At 41.5% G+C, this 16,600-nt stretch overlaps 1 protein-coding gene across 8 annotated transcripts in view; it reads right to left on the minus strand.

Moving 5' to 3' along the window:
* Nucleotides 1-6,461: 6,461 nt before the first annotated feature.
* LOC137337716 (serpin B6-like) overlaps nucleotides 6,462-16,600 on the minus strand; it is a 56,884-nt gene continuing 46,745 nt past the window's right edge. For 7 of the 8 annotated variants that reach the window (XM_068001766.1, XM_068001765.1, XM_068001763.1 and 4 more), the window contains 5 exons: nucleotides 14,240-14,377; nucleotides 11,852-11,969; nucleotides 11,532-11,674; nucleotides 11,291-11,446; nucleotides 6,462-10,728 (listed from right to left, as the gene is read on the minus strand). In XM_068001766.1, coding sequence (XP_067857867.1) covers nucleotides 10,324-10,728; nucleotides 11,291-11,446; nucleotides 11,532-11,674; nucleotides 11,852-11,969; nucleotides 14,240-14,377 — 960 coding nt within the window. In that variant the 3' untranslated portion in view covers nucleotides 6,462-10,323. The remainder of the gene's footprint in view (nucleotides 10,729-11,290; nucleotides 11,447-11,531; nucleotides 11,675-11,851; nucleotides 11,970-14,239; nucleotides 14,378-16,600) is intronic. The other variant, XR_010966609.1, reaches the window with a different exon arrangement.

Here is a 16,600-nt window from a genome sequence, read left to right on the forward strand (position 1 = left end):
TACCCTCTTTTTATTTTGCTTTCTATACCTGATTTGACATTGAATTCACTATTGTAACTTACACTTCCTGGTTCAGACTCTGCGCTGTTATTAACGATTCTTCAATCTGATTGGTTAAGGAGATACACAGTTGCTTGCCCTGTTCACACAGGTCCCAGGTGCCCTGTAGAAGGTGCCTTGTTAGGGTTTCTAATTTACAGGAACCTGCCGTGCAAAAGCTCGTAGAAAGTCTATGGGCAAGTGCAAGTCTAATGAATGGCTGGTGCCGTTCGTTCGCCGCTCACAGCAAAGTCCAGCCTATTGATTGTTTTTTATATATGTCAAAGATGTCATCTTGATTTTATATCTGTGCAGTGACCTGACTGATATTTTGATATGTATATATGCATTCATTTAAATTTTTTTATCATAATATAGTGCTAGATTATACCTCTGGAAAGTACTTTTTAAACAAAATATATATGTTGTTTGAAGTCCCTCCTGACCCAGTTTATGCTGCCTAGTGTGTCTGTCAGTGTCTGGTGGGCTAGTGAAATGGAATCAATGTAGGATGGTGTTTGGGAATGCACAACTGCAGTCTGCTCAATTTGCCACATTAAAGACGATGGCCCAGGCAGAGTTAGGGTGTTATTCTAATGCTAATTTAACTCCCTTTTTTAAAAAAAACTATAGGGTAGAGAATTATTGTTGGTGATTATTACAAATTTCAGGTCTACGCTAGATATTCTCTCGGGTTTGATCACTGCCATGTCCCTCACAATTTGGTGAGTAACTTTACTGCCTAATATCTAATTACATGATAGGGGCTGTAACAGTAAGACCCCCTGTGTATAGTGGATGTGGTGATCTTGCATGTATCCCCTGTGCTTTTCTCTTATGTGCTGAGAGGGAGACTGATACGCACTCTGGTGAGACAAGGCCAATTGTAAATCAACAAACTGATTTATTTTATATGAAATTCCTGATTGAACAGAATATGGTTTTCACAGTGAGATTTACCTATTTCTGATCATTCCTCATAACATCAAAAATAATAAATTATGCAAAACTTGCTCTTGTTATGAGCTTACCTACACTTTACTAGTCAGTATCTCTGAACGTACAGATATTCACTTAAAAAGAGAGTTCTCTGTCTCTGCTCCAAACTCAAACTGGCTTTTTCTTCTAGCCAGAGAGAAAGCTAGAAGCTTAACCTCTGCTCTTCCCCCAGCTCTCTGTCAAGAATTAGCTGTTTAGCTTCCAATAAATAAAAAAATACTACCTTGGACCAGAAATCTCCCCCCCGCCCCCCCCATTGAATAATCAGGTTAACATTTCCATTAATATAGTGGAGAGAGGAGTTTGTTACGAGTATTTGCATAAGATTGACATCAGCAACTTTTACATTCATGTTTCTAAGTGGTCGACTGGTAGTGTTAGAATCGTGATTGTTATAATTCTTACATCAACATTTCTAGTTAAGGAATAGCAATAGAACCAATTTTTAATTGGTTGGCTCTGGTTATTGTGGTTCTCCAGTTGTCCAATATGTTATCAATTAAATGCCAAATGATTGCGCCTCGGCCTGAATTTCTATCAGGCCAGTGGCACATTCCTCGTAAGTTGGCCGGGATTGCAGCATCGCAACAGGGAAAATGGCTAGGACCTAGATATGCTGGGTGCTAGCCCAAGCTGTGAATTTGAACAGAGCCTGGTTGGGGTGGAATGTCCAATTATCCAAAACATGGCCCCTGATACCATAGTGGGCAGGGCTACGGTGAGGCAATTCCCATGCCAGGAATTTCCTTGGCACTGGCTTCCTTACCGTCAAGCTCCCTGGATGTTGGGACTCCCAATAAAATTTGCCACTCTGTCAGCAATATTGGCCGTACTGGGTCTAATTACATGAATAATAGTAGTGGTAGCGCTGGCTGCTGCGCTATGGACTGGCCAGCAATTCTTTTGCTGCTCCCCCTTCTTCTGGTGGGCGTCCAGTGTACATCCAAAAGTGGCATAAGCACCTGTGTACGTGAGGCTGACCTCTCCTGGACACAATACTCTAGTGAGTCAAGAGCAGAAGTAACCAGAGTCTGCTTCACTGCACTTCCAGTAGCAGAGCAAGGCTGAGGGTTTTTGGCTCCCTTGTTCAAACATTACAAGGAGGGACAGTTGGTTAACCCAGTAAACCATGCAATTGGACAAAGAATTATTTTTGATATCTTCAATAACTTGCAAACTTTGAAAAGAACAAATGGGTAGAAATTCCTACCACTGATAGTGCAAGTGGCGGTTGGGATATAGCAAATTTAGGAACAGCTGGGCCTTTGCCTGTTTCACACTGCGGTTTCCAGATCTGATCGTCTGCCAGTGTTACTCTCGCACACACAATTAAGCTGCCTACTTAATCTCTTGCACATTCAGTGCAAATAAGAGCACAATGAGGCAGGCCTTGAATTTTCTGCCCAGCACAAACATTGCCCATTTCAAATGGGCATCAGAGGCCAGAAAGTTTATCACCCTTCTGGAAGGGGTTAACAGTTGTTTCTTGCCATTCAATTGCAAAATGTAGGGGGTTGCTTTCAATAATCTCATAGCAGAGGATTTTATATAATAGGACAAAGAAGATATGCAAAGGAGATCAGGCGGAACTATAGGCCGACTGCCCACACCCACCATTCTCCAATAACTGTATATCTATCTGGCAGTGATGCAGAAGAACTGTTTCTCTGCAGCCTCTGTTTCAAAGCATTTACACAGCTGTGATATTCGTTTCTACGAGACCTCAGGAAATACCCATCACAAGGATGGTACTGGCTCTGGCAGTAAAATCATCAAAATAAATAAAAATAAATCAAACGCCCAGACTCTCATGCACTAAAATTGTACTGGATACCTTTTAGGTAAGAGGTACTCTCCATTCTCCGGTATCTCCGATTCAGCTGATGATGTCTTCTTCCTGCCCTGGTCTGGTTTGTTCCCTTGCCCTTCGCTGTCCACCACCATCTGGTCTATCATTGCCTCCTGTCACTATGTTTGGTCTGCTGCCGGCTCCACTCTGTCCTGTTGGTTGCAGTGCTTTGAACTTTAGAGACCTGGAGGATTGATAAAGGCTGCATCCTCGTTGCCTAAAGACACCAACCAGAGGAGCAGTCTTTTCCAATCTGCCAACTCTGTGACGTTCAAAACACTGCAACCAACAGAAGGCACCTATGTGAGCAAGGCCATTTTGTTTGTAGTGGGTAATGTGAGCTAGGGGGGTGGATCTGGTACATGGGCTGTTTTCTGGACACCCCAGCTTACAGAAAAGGTTCTACGCCATCAATGTGCAGCTGGTTAATAATCAGGAAGACTAGGGTAGAAATTAGTCTGGGCCTGTTTTTGGGCCCAGACTCAGCCCTGCATGAGCAATGCACGCCTATACAGATAAGCCCGAGGCCGGCCTGAAATTGGGCCTCATCTAAATACTCCAGGCGTCTCTACAGGCAGCATGGGCTTCTCCAGGATTGAATTTTGGGCTGCTTGCCTCGCTGAAGCAGCCCTTAGGTAAATACAGGGAGGGGGGGGGGGATCACTGGGACTGTGGAGTCGAGGGTAGCATTTCTGTTCCTCTTGGTTCCACAGAAAGGTGTTTTTTAACACTTAAGAAAAAATAAACCTCCCTATAGTCGGAGGCCACTGAAGAATCCTGCTCCTCTCATCGGTGTCTAATTTTGTAAAGCAGTCCTTCAACAAGTATTAGGCCCCTAATTAACATATTTGCCTAAAAAATGGTCCCCATAAATTTAGTAGTGGGGCCAACACCTGCGCAGTTGGGCGCAGGTCATCCCACTGCTAAATTTTATGCTTTGCGCCTGTTTAATGCCTGAAAAACGGGCGCAAAGCATACTAATTTCTATCCTATATCATGTTGGTGACCAACTTTTGTCAGGGCAGCAATCACAATGTTCTACTTTTAAGACGTTCATCTGTGCTATGTTTATCTGAAGGCATAGGCAGATTGAAAGTTTGGCTGCTCGAAACTCAGACTACCTTTTTCTGCCCTGATTAACAACAGCTTATCTGGAGCCACAGACAAAATCAGAGACAGATTCAATGAGATTCATGCAGTAAACATCATTATTATACAGCAAGCATTGGCATCTTAATGCCACACTTCAAATACCTTTACAGATTAGGGGTGACTTAAAATTCAGCCTTGCCAGGGTCTCCAAGATTACTGTCGCCTGCTGCATGCTATGCAACTTTGCAATACAAAGAGGTTTAGCCATGAAGGTGGGAGAGGTGTGCAGTATAATAAGGCAGAGCACAACACAAACACTGACACAGAGGATGTGACTGCAGAAACACTTGCTCAGTTAGGAAGACGAATGCAGGAGGCATTCATACAAGGCACAGTCAGCTAAGTGCTTAAGCTAGCCATTTAGGGAACTCTCCTGTACACAATAAAGTGGTCCAAAATACCACCAATATAATTATCCTCTGCACTACCATCAATGCTCATCCTTTGCCGTACTGCTGTCTTATTCTATACAATCTGAAAGAAATGCTGGATAAAGTACAAATACAGTGTACCCAGTTTTACCATCCTACCTTGTGTTGGTGTTTTTTCCCTCTGGTGTTTCCCTTAGTGCTAATTAACTGAATGTGCACCTTCTAACTCCTAACCTGTAACTTTTAAATAACTCACTAGTGGAAGTATGGTGGCTGGCTGGTATGTCTCAGTGAGAGCAACTTGTCCTGTTTCCTCAGATGGCCCTGTAATTGCTTCCACCGCTTCCGCTATTGTGATGGGTGGTTGATCTTGCCCACTTTTTGGCATAGGTACTGTCACTAGTAACAGAATGGATGGGTTGAATGTGGCATCAACCAAAGACACAGAAACCTCATCCATGCCTATGCCAGCCATGTCCCTGCCGATGGTCACTCCCTCAGCATATCCATTGATCAGTGTTGCAGCAGCAATGAAATAAGTGAAACCATGCCTTAAGGTTCTTTAAATTCAATCCCACAGCATGCTGAAGCTTGACAAAAATGCCTCTTATTAATTGTGCTGATGGCCTCTATAGTAGCAGTGTGAGCATTCACAAGAGATACTTCCACTGTGCTTAAGCTCTATACTACTGGGGGATTTGCTGCAGATGGCTCTACAGTTATCATACACTCCATGGTGACTGTAGTCCAGAGGAGCCTTTTTGCCCAACTGCAGCTAGTGGAAACTCCCCACACTCTTAGGGTATTTTCAACAGAGTCAAGTGACTCCTGTAGATGATCCTGCTCAGACAGCAATCCCCTTTCATGAACAAACCTTGAAAAGGAACCGTGTGGCTGTCTGACTACTTTCTGCTCCTGCTAGTGGACAGGTACCAAAAATAATTTAAAAGGCTAATGGAATGTTGGCCTTTTTCTCAAGGGGGCTGGAATTCAAAGGGGTGAAAGTTATGTTACAGTTATATAAAGCTCTGGTTAGACCCCATCTGGAGTATTGCATTCAGTTCTGGGCATCGCACCTCAGGAAGGAGATACTGGCCTTGGAGGGGGTGCAGTACAGATTCTCCAGAATGATACCGGGGCTAAAAGGGTTAAATTTTGAGGAGAGGTTGCATTGACTAGGTATATATTCCCTTAAGTATAGAAGATTAAGGGGTGATCTAATTGAAGTCTTTAAGATGGCTAAAGGATTTGACAGAACATAAGAAATAGGAGCAGGAGTAGGCCATACGGCCCCTCGAGCCTGCTCCGCCATTCAATAAGATCATGGCTGATCTTTGACCTCAACTCCACTTTCCTGCCCGATCTCCATATCCCTTGATTTCCTTAAGAGTCCAAAAATCTATTGATCTCAGCGTTGAATATACTCAATGACTGAGCATCTGCAGCCCTCTCGGGTAGAGAATTCCAAAGATTCACAACCCTCTGTGTAAAGAAATTACTCCTCATCAGTCCTAAATGGCCGACCTCGTATCCTGAGACTATGCCCCCTAGTTCTAGACAACCTCTCAGCATCCACCCTGTCAAGCACCTTCCGAATTTTATATGTTTCAATGAGATCACCTCTCATTCTTCTAAACTCCAATGAGTATAGGCCTATTTTACTCACTCGCCTCATAGCACAACTCTCTCATCCCAGGAATCAATCTAGTGAATCTTCATTGCACCACCACTAAAGCAAGTATATCCTTCCTTAGGTAAGGAGAACAAAACCTTACACAGTACACTAGGTGAGGTCTCACCAAAGCCCTGTACAATTGCAGCAAGACTTCCTTACTCTTGTACTCCAATCCCCTTGCAATAAAGGCCAACATACCATTTGCCTTCCTAATTGCTTGCTGTACCTGCATGTCAACGGCCCTGCAAAGCACTCATTCCATCTCTTACTTCTTAAACCTCCAAAATAATATCTCTGAAGCTGCAGGGATGGATTTTGTACGTAAAACCTGATTTTCCAGTGATTCTTGAACCTGGACAAGTCACACTCACGGTAGTTTTGTTAATCAAAAGTCATTATTTAATATTCATTTAAGCATGAAGCAAATCAAGCAATGCATACAATCTTTTACTACCTGTTATACACTTAGTAGTTTGCAACATGATTGTTAACAATTCATTCAAACAGACGAATCACACAATACATATACAACCTTAGAAACCAATGGTTTTTGCATCAAGGCAGTTAAAGTAATCAGCTCTTTGGCTCTTGAAGTCTTCTTCTCTGACATCCTTTAAGTAAAGCTCTTTTTCACACTCCCTGACTGCAGTGCCTGTTTTCGTCATGTCCTTTTTATATAAAATAAAAACAGAAAATGCTGGAGAAGCTCAGCAAGTCAGGCAGCATCTGTGGAGAAAGAAACAGTTAACGTTTCAGATTGAAGACCTTTCGTCAGAACTGGAAGATGTTAAGAGTTAAAATTTTTGAGCAAGTACAGAGCCAGGGAAAAGGGGGAGGGAGGGGAGGAAAGAACAAAAGGGAAGGTCTGTGATAGGGTAGAGGGAACGAGTGATTAAATGACAAAAGAGATGATGGTGCAAGGCAAAGATGGTGGTAATGGGACAGGTGAAGAAACAAAAGATTGATCAGGAGTAGCTGTAAATGGCAGCAGCAGAACCATTACCAGCACTAGCTGACCGAAAAATGGGAGCAGTGGTTATGATCTGAAGTTATTGAAATCAATGTTGAGTCCGGAAAGTTGTAAAGTGCCTAAACGAAAGCTGAGGTGCTGTTTCTCGAGCTTACGTTGTGCTTCATTGGAGCAGAGGGAAGGGGTGAGGGCTGAAGTGCGGGAAATAGGACGGACACGGTCGAGGGCCCTGTCAACTACAGTGGAGGGGAATCCTCGGTTGAGGAAAAAGGAAGACATATCGGAAGCACTGGTATGGAAGGTGGCATCGTCAGAACAGATTTGTCTCCTTTTTATGTCGTTTTTGACCAATGTGACGTAGGATAGGAGAAAGTGTCATTATTATATCCAGTTATTTTCTTGTTGCTAGGCTATGTTCATTTCCATACCTCAATGATGGACAGTTAAAATCAATTAAAGCCAGGTGCAATTATCTCTGACCATTGGAATGCATAAGCTCCTTATCATCTGTGTACAAACTCTCTCATGCTGAGATCGGAATGTGTGAGCCCCTTCTTACGTATACACAGACTTGTTTTAAAGCTGTGGTATCTCTAATTAGCTTGTGTGGTTTCTTTCTTATGAATTGGTGGGTTTTTTTTACAAGCCAAAGGCCTGTTAGAAACTTCTGAAAGCCCTTCAAATCCCTGCAATTAATCTAAAAGCTTTTCAAACTCTGGCAGTTGCTGTGTTTGCAGTTTTCAAATATAATGTTTTAAAAAGGGCACAGTTAACCCTTTCCTTCAAATGTAACACTGTACAAGGGGTATGACCCCCACAATTTCCCCTTCACTCACCATAATTCTGGTATGTTTTCTCAATAACTCACTAATGCTCCTATAATTACTGCTATGCTCTCTACTCACCCTTTCACACCAGCTGCAATGTAGGCTTCTCATTGGTGTGTCCCTCATGTTCTGTTCCAATGATGAAAGGAAAAGGCTGCACATAGCCATCAGCAGAGAACCTGCACTGTTGGTAGGCCAGCCAACATGTGATGCACCACCCATCACAAGGAGCACTTATTGGGTGAAGGCTGTCGAGGGAGTGGGTGACACCAAAATCTCTCCTTCACGATGTCAGTGGTATGTTCCACCAGAATCTGGGGAAGCATAAGCCTCATTTTACTTTCTCTTGGCCTCTGGGAGTTTTCCAGTGACATTAATAGTCACAGCTTCATAGGTAGCCCTACACCCCCACAGTAGCCATCTGTGCAATCTCCTTGCTCCTTGAAATAGTCCTGGCACAGTGAACCGGCGCAAAATGAAAGCACTGTGGCTGCTACCAAGTTATCTTGTCACCTGATTATTCTGTTCTTTTGGCAAAGACCAACTGTCCATTGCTGGAATGAAAGCCTTTCCGATTGATATGTAGCATGGGACACCTAGCAAAAGTGCTGTACCCTCTCAAGCTGTTGCCTCCTTTTCATCGTGAAGAAGGTGTCCGTGAACTGTATGACAAATGTGATTCTGCCTGACATTGGCAACTGGTGGCTCGATATCTGTGCAGAAGAAGTCCTAGATTGGAACATTTCAGCAGCTGCAGAAAGAGCAGAATGCTTACCTACCAAAAGCTGGTCCGAAAATGGTATGACCTGGTTTTAAATCAGGCCCTTTTTCCATGATGCTGAGTGTGTTATCCTAACACCATTTTAAATGGACACGTAATGAATTAAGAGCAGAACTGTAGCTGAAGGCAAGGAATTCATCACAGGAACAAATTTAGAGCAGTAATGAAGCCATTCATTTTAAGGTAATCAATCGCCTCTGGGATCAATTATCTGCACCAACCTTAGTAAGGCCCAGAATGGAACTCATGCCTGCTCAGAGCAGGTAAAGTTTCTGCTGGGCCTAAGGAGAGTATCATATTCATAACTACCATGGAAACCCAGGAGTGTCCCCAGACATGTTCCCAAAGTCACACCTTGACAGAAGGGAATTGAATGCAAGAAACAAGCCCCAAATCTGCGCCGCCACCCCCAAATAGGAGCTTTAATGGGGCAGAAATCCAGTGGACCCAGGTTGTGCTCCAAATTTCTGCCTCTGCTAGGAACATAGGAACAGGAGTAGGCCAGTTAGTCCATCATCCTTGCTTCGTTTCATCTGCTGCTGTAATCAGGTCGTGTCAAAGCTTCGCTCTATCTTGTTGAGCTGACCATTTTATTGGTTGCAATCACCTTTGCCACCCTGTTGAGGTAATTAAGCCCCTTTACTATAACCCTCTGGTTTCAGGTTTGATTTAGTTTTTGGATAAACCATAGATGTTTACAGCATTGAAGAAGGCCATTCAGCCCATCGTATCTCTGCCAGTTCTTTGCTAGGGCAATCTAAAACTACTCGCACTGCTCCTCACTCTCCCCATAGCCCTGTATCTTCCTCTGCTTCAAATGTTTATCTACTCTTCCCTTAAAAGAATCAATGGTCACTATCTCAACTCTTCCCTATGACAAAATATTCCCTGCTCTAACAACTGTCTGCATAAAGAGATTTCTTCTAAACTCCTCACTCTCTTAGTAACAATTTTAAATTGCTGAGCCCTGACTTCCCAACCAGGGAAAATGACTGCAGCTCAGGCATTTAAACAGTAAGAAAATAGCTCCTTGACCCCATCATTTACTCTATGAATCTTTAACTGAAATATGATGCTTCTGCTTCCTGAAATGTGACTATTGCCTTAGAGGGCTTTTGTTGGAGAAAGCTGGAACAAAATGTCTATCATTAAATAGGTGAAGAGGTTTCAATGAAAAATCAATTCATATATTAAACAGTTATGGTGTTAATTTGCATTACAGTTAATACTCCATTTGACTGTTTACACCGATCAATTAACTTGATCAACTAAAAATAATTTTTTAAAAAGGTTTGGGGAAAGGGGACTAAGTGGATAGCTCTTTCAGAGAGCTGGCACAATGAGCTGATTGACCAACTGTGCTGTGAAATTCTGTGATCATTGAATTAACATGTGTGCTGAAATGCATGTTAACCTTCAATTACTGCCAAAAGAATCTTAATGAATACGTACAAGACAACGTAATAACTAGGATTATGTGGAATCTAACACTAAAGGTAAGTAACACCATTACCAGTCACCACACTTCTTAATTAATTAATTGTGTGAACTTCTTTGAAATGTTGAGACAAGATGCAATATAAATGCAAATATTGTTACATGCAATATTAGGCAGACAATTAAGTAATGAGTGCTTTTGTGAGATAAGTAAAAGCACTCTCTAAGGGGAAGAGAATCGCCCAAAGAATAAAATGCTTTGTGTTTTATTGTGCCTGATGAAAAATAGGAAAGGATGATCGGCTATAAATTCAGCTGTGAAGTTGAAACAACGAAACATCATGGTGGCCTCTGTGCTGGCTGCAGCTTCAGTTCCTTCTTCATTAACTTCCACAAAGGACTTGTGAACTATTTTGGACAAAGACAGGCCATCTGCTCCGGTCATTCCAGAGAAATCAGCATTTTTAATATCAAAAGCTTCTGACATTCCCATCATGGAAAGTGTGGACTCCAGGTCATAATTTCCTTCCAGCTTGAATTTGGGCAGATAAACAAATATTTCAGGAGGATCCAGATTTTCTGTGCTGGTCCATTTCAGTAGTTTGTCGTATGTCAGTTTCTTCTCAAGCTAAAATGGAAAACAAATCAATGATATATGGAAAAATAACTCATTCTTTTCCAGGAACTCAAAACTATGGAATTCCTGGTCTTCCCTATATACGTTCAAATGCATTATAAGTGTGTTCACCCCACCTCTCCAATTCTTTTCAGCTCTGATAGTGTCCTGCACCATGTGACCTGGCCCTTCAGCTAAACGTCTCAATTTTCAAAAAAACCCTGATATGTTTATATTACTGTCACATAAGATATCCTGACCACTAAAATATTAAGGATTGCTGTGTTGGAATCAGTCAGGTTAAAATTAATTTATTTTCTCCCTTCATTGTATTTCCAGTGATGATCTTTTATCACAATTACATTATCCTACTACTCCATGAAGAGGGACGTGGAGGGGGATGGGGAAAAGGTACTTTGAATATAAAGTCCTTTCCCCATTTAGTTAACACACATCTTTTTTCTACAACTCTATGACAAACCATACATAAAAACATCAGAATTTGTCAAACTAGCACATTTCCCCTTGTTTTAACCAGTTTAACTTTGCTTTGATGTCACAACCAGTAAATTACCTCTTCCAGTCCACTGATTTCATCGGGTAGTAGGATGATCATACTCAGCTCATTCTGAATGTAAGGGAGCTCCAGGATATTAGTTGCAAGCTCCTCGATATAAGTTGTGTTAAATTTTCCTTTCTGGTACATCATTTTCACTGGCTTAGATTCATCCTGCGAAAATAATTTTTAAAAGCTTCTATTAGAAATTACCTATAATAAAACTTTGCTTGAACATTTTTTTCCCAACTTATGGTACCTCAGTGTATCTGAATGGCCTTTCCTCTGTATACTTTTCATCAAATTTCTTCTCCCAGTTGCCTTTGAAGTAGACAGCATTCACAAGGACAAGTTTTGATTGCTGATCAATTGTACCTTGTGCTAACAAGTTCTGGATCTTACCTAAATTAAATTGTGCACAAGATTTAGTATTTTTAAAACATTTTTCTTAAAAGAAAATGATTGAAAATATTTTGATCCATAAATTAATTTAGTAGAAGATTTGAGAGACTGCCTAGCCATAATCCATTGACAGGCCATTAGTTGCTGACAATCTCATTTTATTAATAGACATTTTACCCTCAGTTTGTCCCTCCACCCAAGAGTTGATCTGGATTCTGGCCTCCTCTGCTCCTTCTAAAAAATCAACAGCAGCAAGTTCTGCCTGATAGAATGTTGATATGGATTCAAGATATTCCTGCAAAACCAACACAGAAGGCATACATTGAAATGCAGAACAAAAGCTGACAGGAAAAAGTTTCTGAAAGTCAGTGAGCAGAGATATGGAGTCAGGAAAAGTAAAAGATTAAACCTGGTCATCTAGGTTCTGTATCAGGGCCTGTAATGACCGAGTGTACTGGATAAGCTAAATGGACCTTACTTGTTCCACGTTTTTAGGTTCTATGTGAATCAATGTTAAACATATTTGCACTATACATCATTCAGATATGAAAGGCTACCAGGTTTCATTTGAGACATAGCATTATTGATTTATCCACTTCAGTTCACTAGTCATGTGCGGTAACTAATTTTTATCTGTAAATTGGATATAAAAAATTGGAGACTAACATCTAACTGAATCTGAATTTCAGTGCTTTGATCACCATCCTTAAAAAAAAGTATGCAGACTTACTTAATTTAATTTAGTTTAATAAATAAACCAATTTAGTTGAAAAAGGTTTCTCAAATATGCCACTTTTGCCAAATTTACAATACATGCTTTCTGGGTATGAAACAAATTGTGGTGAGTATAACTTCATATGTGTGGGGGTTGAGACAGGTAAAACTGTTCTCTATTTGGGCCTTTACACAATTATCCCTCCCCCTGCAGAAATACATTCAGCTGTAAAAAGTTAGTAATAAGAAGAATAAGCCTTGGATGATAAATCAGTCCATTACCAAAAAGTGATATTTTTTTTTAAATGACATTTTTTATGGCTTAAAATACTGAAGAGGTATTAAAGGCCAGGAATGCTTGGAAGATAAGCAAGTCTAAAAGGGTGCTAAGACTGATCTTAGAAATATTTAGGCACTAGATCCAACAGGTTTGGCTCTGGATTCATGTGAAATGATCCAAACGGAACATCTGTAATCAGGTTGCCTCTTTCATTACTAATGGAGATCATCTTGAAGTTATGAGATAGAATTGCATTAGGATTAGGGTTAGAATGTAATGATGGAACTGTATAAATGCTGGTGAGGGCCACAGCTGGAGTATTGTGCGCAGTTCTGGTCACCACATTACAGGAAGGACGTAATTGCTCTGGAGAGAGTGCAGAGAAGATTTACAAGAATGTTGCCAGGGCTTGAAAATTGCAGCTATGAGGAGAGATTGGATAGGCTGGGATTGTTTTTCTTGGAGCAGAGGAGGCTGAGGGGTGACTTGATTGAGATGTCCAAAATTATGAGGGGCCCAGATAGAGTAGACAGGAAGTACCTGTTTCCCCTAGCGGAGAGTTCAAGAACCAGAGGACATAGATTTAAGCTGATTGGTGGAAGGATTAGAGGGGACGTGAGGAAAAACTTTTTTACCCAGAAGGTGGTGGGTGTATGGAATTCACTGCCCAAATTGGTGGTAGAGGCAAGGACCCTCAACTCTTCTAAAAAAAAAGTACCTGGACCTTCACCTAAAGTGCTGTGAGCTGCAGGGCTATGGACCGTGTGCTAGAAGGTGGGATTAGAATGGGTACCTGATTGTTCTTCGAGCTGGCGTGGACACGATGGGCCGAATGGCCCCCTTCTGTGCTGTATCTTTTCTATGGTTTCTAACTTGAACTATTTAAAGACTACAATTTGAAGTATGCTGATGAAAACAGTAGAAACTTTGGACAATTCTGGATTAGGATGGAAATGTTTAGGCCAGCTGCATATTTCATACTGTTCCCCAGACATATCGATACATGATAAGGATTAGTGTGTTTTTGGCACAAAAGAGGCTTCAACTTCAACTTTAACTGCTTATCCCAGCAGGCATGAGAAAGTCCAATAATAGCAGAGTGCTGAGAAATAAAATCTCTATTCTCACTGCTATAACTGAACGGTTTAATTTTGCAATTAAGAAAAAAGTCTCCACCTTATTTTCTGGAGTTTGTCCTTTACTTCAGGCAACAATAATTTATTCTTCCTAACAGAGTACACACAGAAGTCTGCCAAATGACTAGCATTTTGGTAGTACCAGTGGCAGTAATTTAAACGCTGCCAAACTCAGTTGAGCCTATTTAAGCAAGTAGCAGCATAATGAACTAATCTATCTGGGCAAGTCTGACAAACAATGATCTGAAAATGATTTGTGTATGAGGATCTCAATTACGTAAACAGACTACTCATTTATGCAGCATTCATTAAGGTGGTTCCGCTGTACAGTATGCACAATAGGTAAAGCTTCCCATCCCCCCTTCAAAACCAGACTTAGTAGAATAAATGAACACATTTGTCTTTCTTATTTAGCGATGCTTCATTGCATCTTACAAGGTGAAAGTTGAAGCTTTTTTCCCTGTAGAGACGATTTGCCATCTTCAGAAGGTAGGAAGTGCTGAGTTTATTCATAGCAGACTGCAGGCTCTGGAATCCAGAATGGATGTTTTCTACTGCATCAAAATGAAGCACCTACAGACAGGAACAGGCATAACAATAATTTCTAAAAATTAGTCATGAGAACTTTTTAAATTCAGACATTCATAAACTTTTTAAAATATACATTTTTTTGGAATTGTCATGCTCAACAAAGTGAGGGATACCGATGTTGTGGAATCTAATATTTTTTCAATGTGCACTCAGATCAGCTAGCTGCAGAGAAATGTTCTCTCTGTGTGACAATGTACTTTAATCCAAATCTTATAAAACAGCACCTCCTCACTCCACCGATGGCTCAGTGTATAGAAACACGACATGGTGTAGTACTAAACCATACTAAACCAAAAAGATCACGCATGGATCCCTGATCTGTGCTGAATGAACTGGTCTCACTCAGAGGGACAGAATAAGTGATACAATTGGATCCACTGTCCATGGGCTAGGAAGATTAGAAAATTAATGATTTTAACGTGACCCCTATATTCTCAGGTGAGGACAAGACTGGCAATTATGCCCTTTCTCCCCTTGGATGAGGTCCTGCCAACATACACTGTCCAACCTTACACATGAAGAAGAGCAACATGGACAGAATTCCAAAGATTACAGGACTATATCTCAGCACGAGTCACTGTTTCCAGAAGAAGGTGTAAAAGGAGAAAACAAGAAGAAAAAGAACGGCTAACATGGCACCAATGTTGGGTCTCACTTTAGGGGTACATCGTAAGACATTTACCTCAGGACAACCTTACCAACATACCTTTTGACAGTAACATATAATCTAATTGTGGATGAAGATTTCATTGATTTTAATACACTTTATTTATTAGTTATACATTTAAAGGGACTTCACTGTATAGTATGCTCAATATAGAATGACCTCATTGTGCTCAACCCTTGCGAATTGTGGAAAAAAAACTTTCCAGCCCTTCTAGTGCTGATAAGAATACTGCAAGGAATCTTACAACACCAGGTTATAGTCCAACAAATTTATTTTAAAATCACAAGCTTTCGGAGATTATCTCCTTCGTCAGATGAATGAATGAAAAGGTTCTCAAATCGCATATCTTATACTATGTTGGGACAGCTTCACACCAATCAAAAGGTGTCGTTGTTATTCAAACAGGCCAGTCACAGAGAACAGCACGTCCCAGTACACTCGATATACATTGTGTCTATTACACAGGCAGGCAGAAAGAAACTCAAAATGGCAGAGAGAGAGAGAGAGAGAATTTTAAAAAACATATAATTTTTTTCCCCCTTTTTGCTGGTGGGGTTACGTGTAGCGTGACATGAACCCAAGATCCCGGTTGAGGCCGTCCTCATGGGTGCGGAACTTGGCTATCAACTTCTGCTCGACGATTTTGCGTTGTCGTGTGTCTCGAAGGCCGCCTTGGAGAACGCTTACCCGAAGATCGGTGGCTGAATGTCCTTGACTGCTAAAGTGTTCCCCGACTGGGAGGGAACCCTCCTGTGAATACTGATATTCACACATGTAGTTTCTCCAGCGTAAAACTACTTGGACTGAACTCATATTGTGTCAATGTTATGAAGAAAAGAAACAATTGCGTTGCTGCTTAGTTACACAATACAGTTCCCAAAAATTACAGACCGAGTTGCTAGAAGTGATTTTTTATGATTGGAAAGAGAGACACATACTGCACACCCATTTAGCTCATTAGGGCTGATTTTCCAAATGCAGAACTTCACTCACCTGGAACACATATCAGGAAATCATCAGCACGTTCCCCATTAACTTCCACCCATTGACCCCATTCCAGTGCTCCCACATCCCCTCTGCCAGATCCTGACATCTCTCCCTGCATCATAACCTCTGCCACCCCCCCACCCCACCACCAAGTGCTATTATACCCCACGGCCTTTCACCCACCACCCCCCCCCCCTGCCCAGAACTTGGGAGCACCCCCCTCACATTAACAACTACTTGCATTTATATAGCACCTTTAACGTAGGAAAACGTCCCAAGGCACTTCACGTAAGTGTAATCAGACAAAAACTGACACCGACCAAAGAAGATATTAGGAAGGGTGTCTAAAAGCTTGGTCAAAGAAGTAGATTTTAAGGAGCATCTTAAAGGAGGATAGAGAGAGGCAGAGGGATTTAGGGAGGAAATTCAAGAGCTTAGGGCCTAGATGGCTGAAGGTACGGCCGCCAATGGTGGGGTGAAGGGAATGGGATATGCTTAAGAGGCCAGAGTTAGAGAAACGCAGAGATCTCGGAGTGTTGTATGGCTGGAGG

This window comes from Heptranchias perlo, chromosome 2 (assembly GCF_035084215.1).
Source record: "Heptranchias perlo isolate sHepPer1 chromosome 2, sHepPer1.hap1, whole genome shotgun sequence".
NCBI classification, from domain to species: domain Eukaryota; kingdom Metazoa; phylum Chordata; class Chondrichthyes; order Hexanchiformes; family Hexanchidae; genus Heptranchias; species Heptranchias perlo.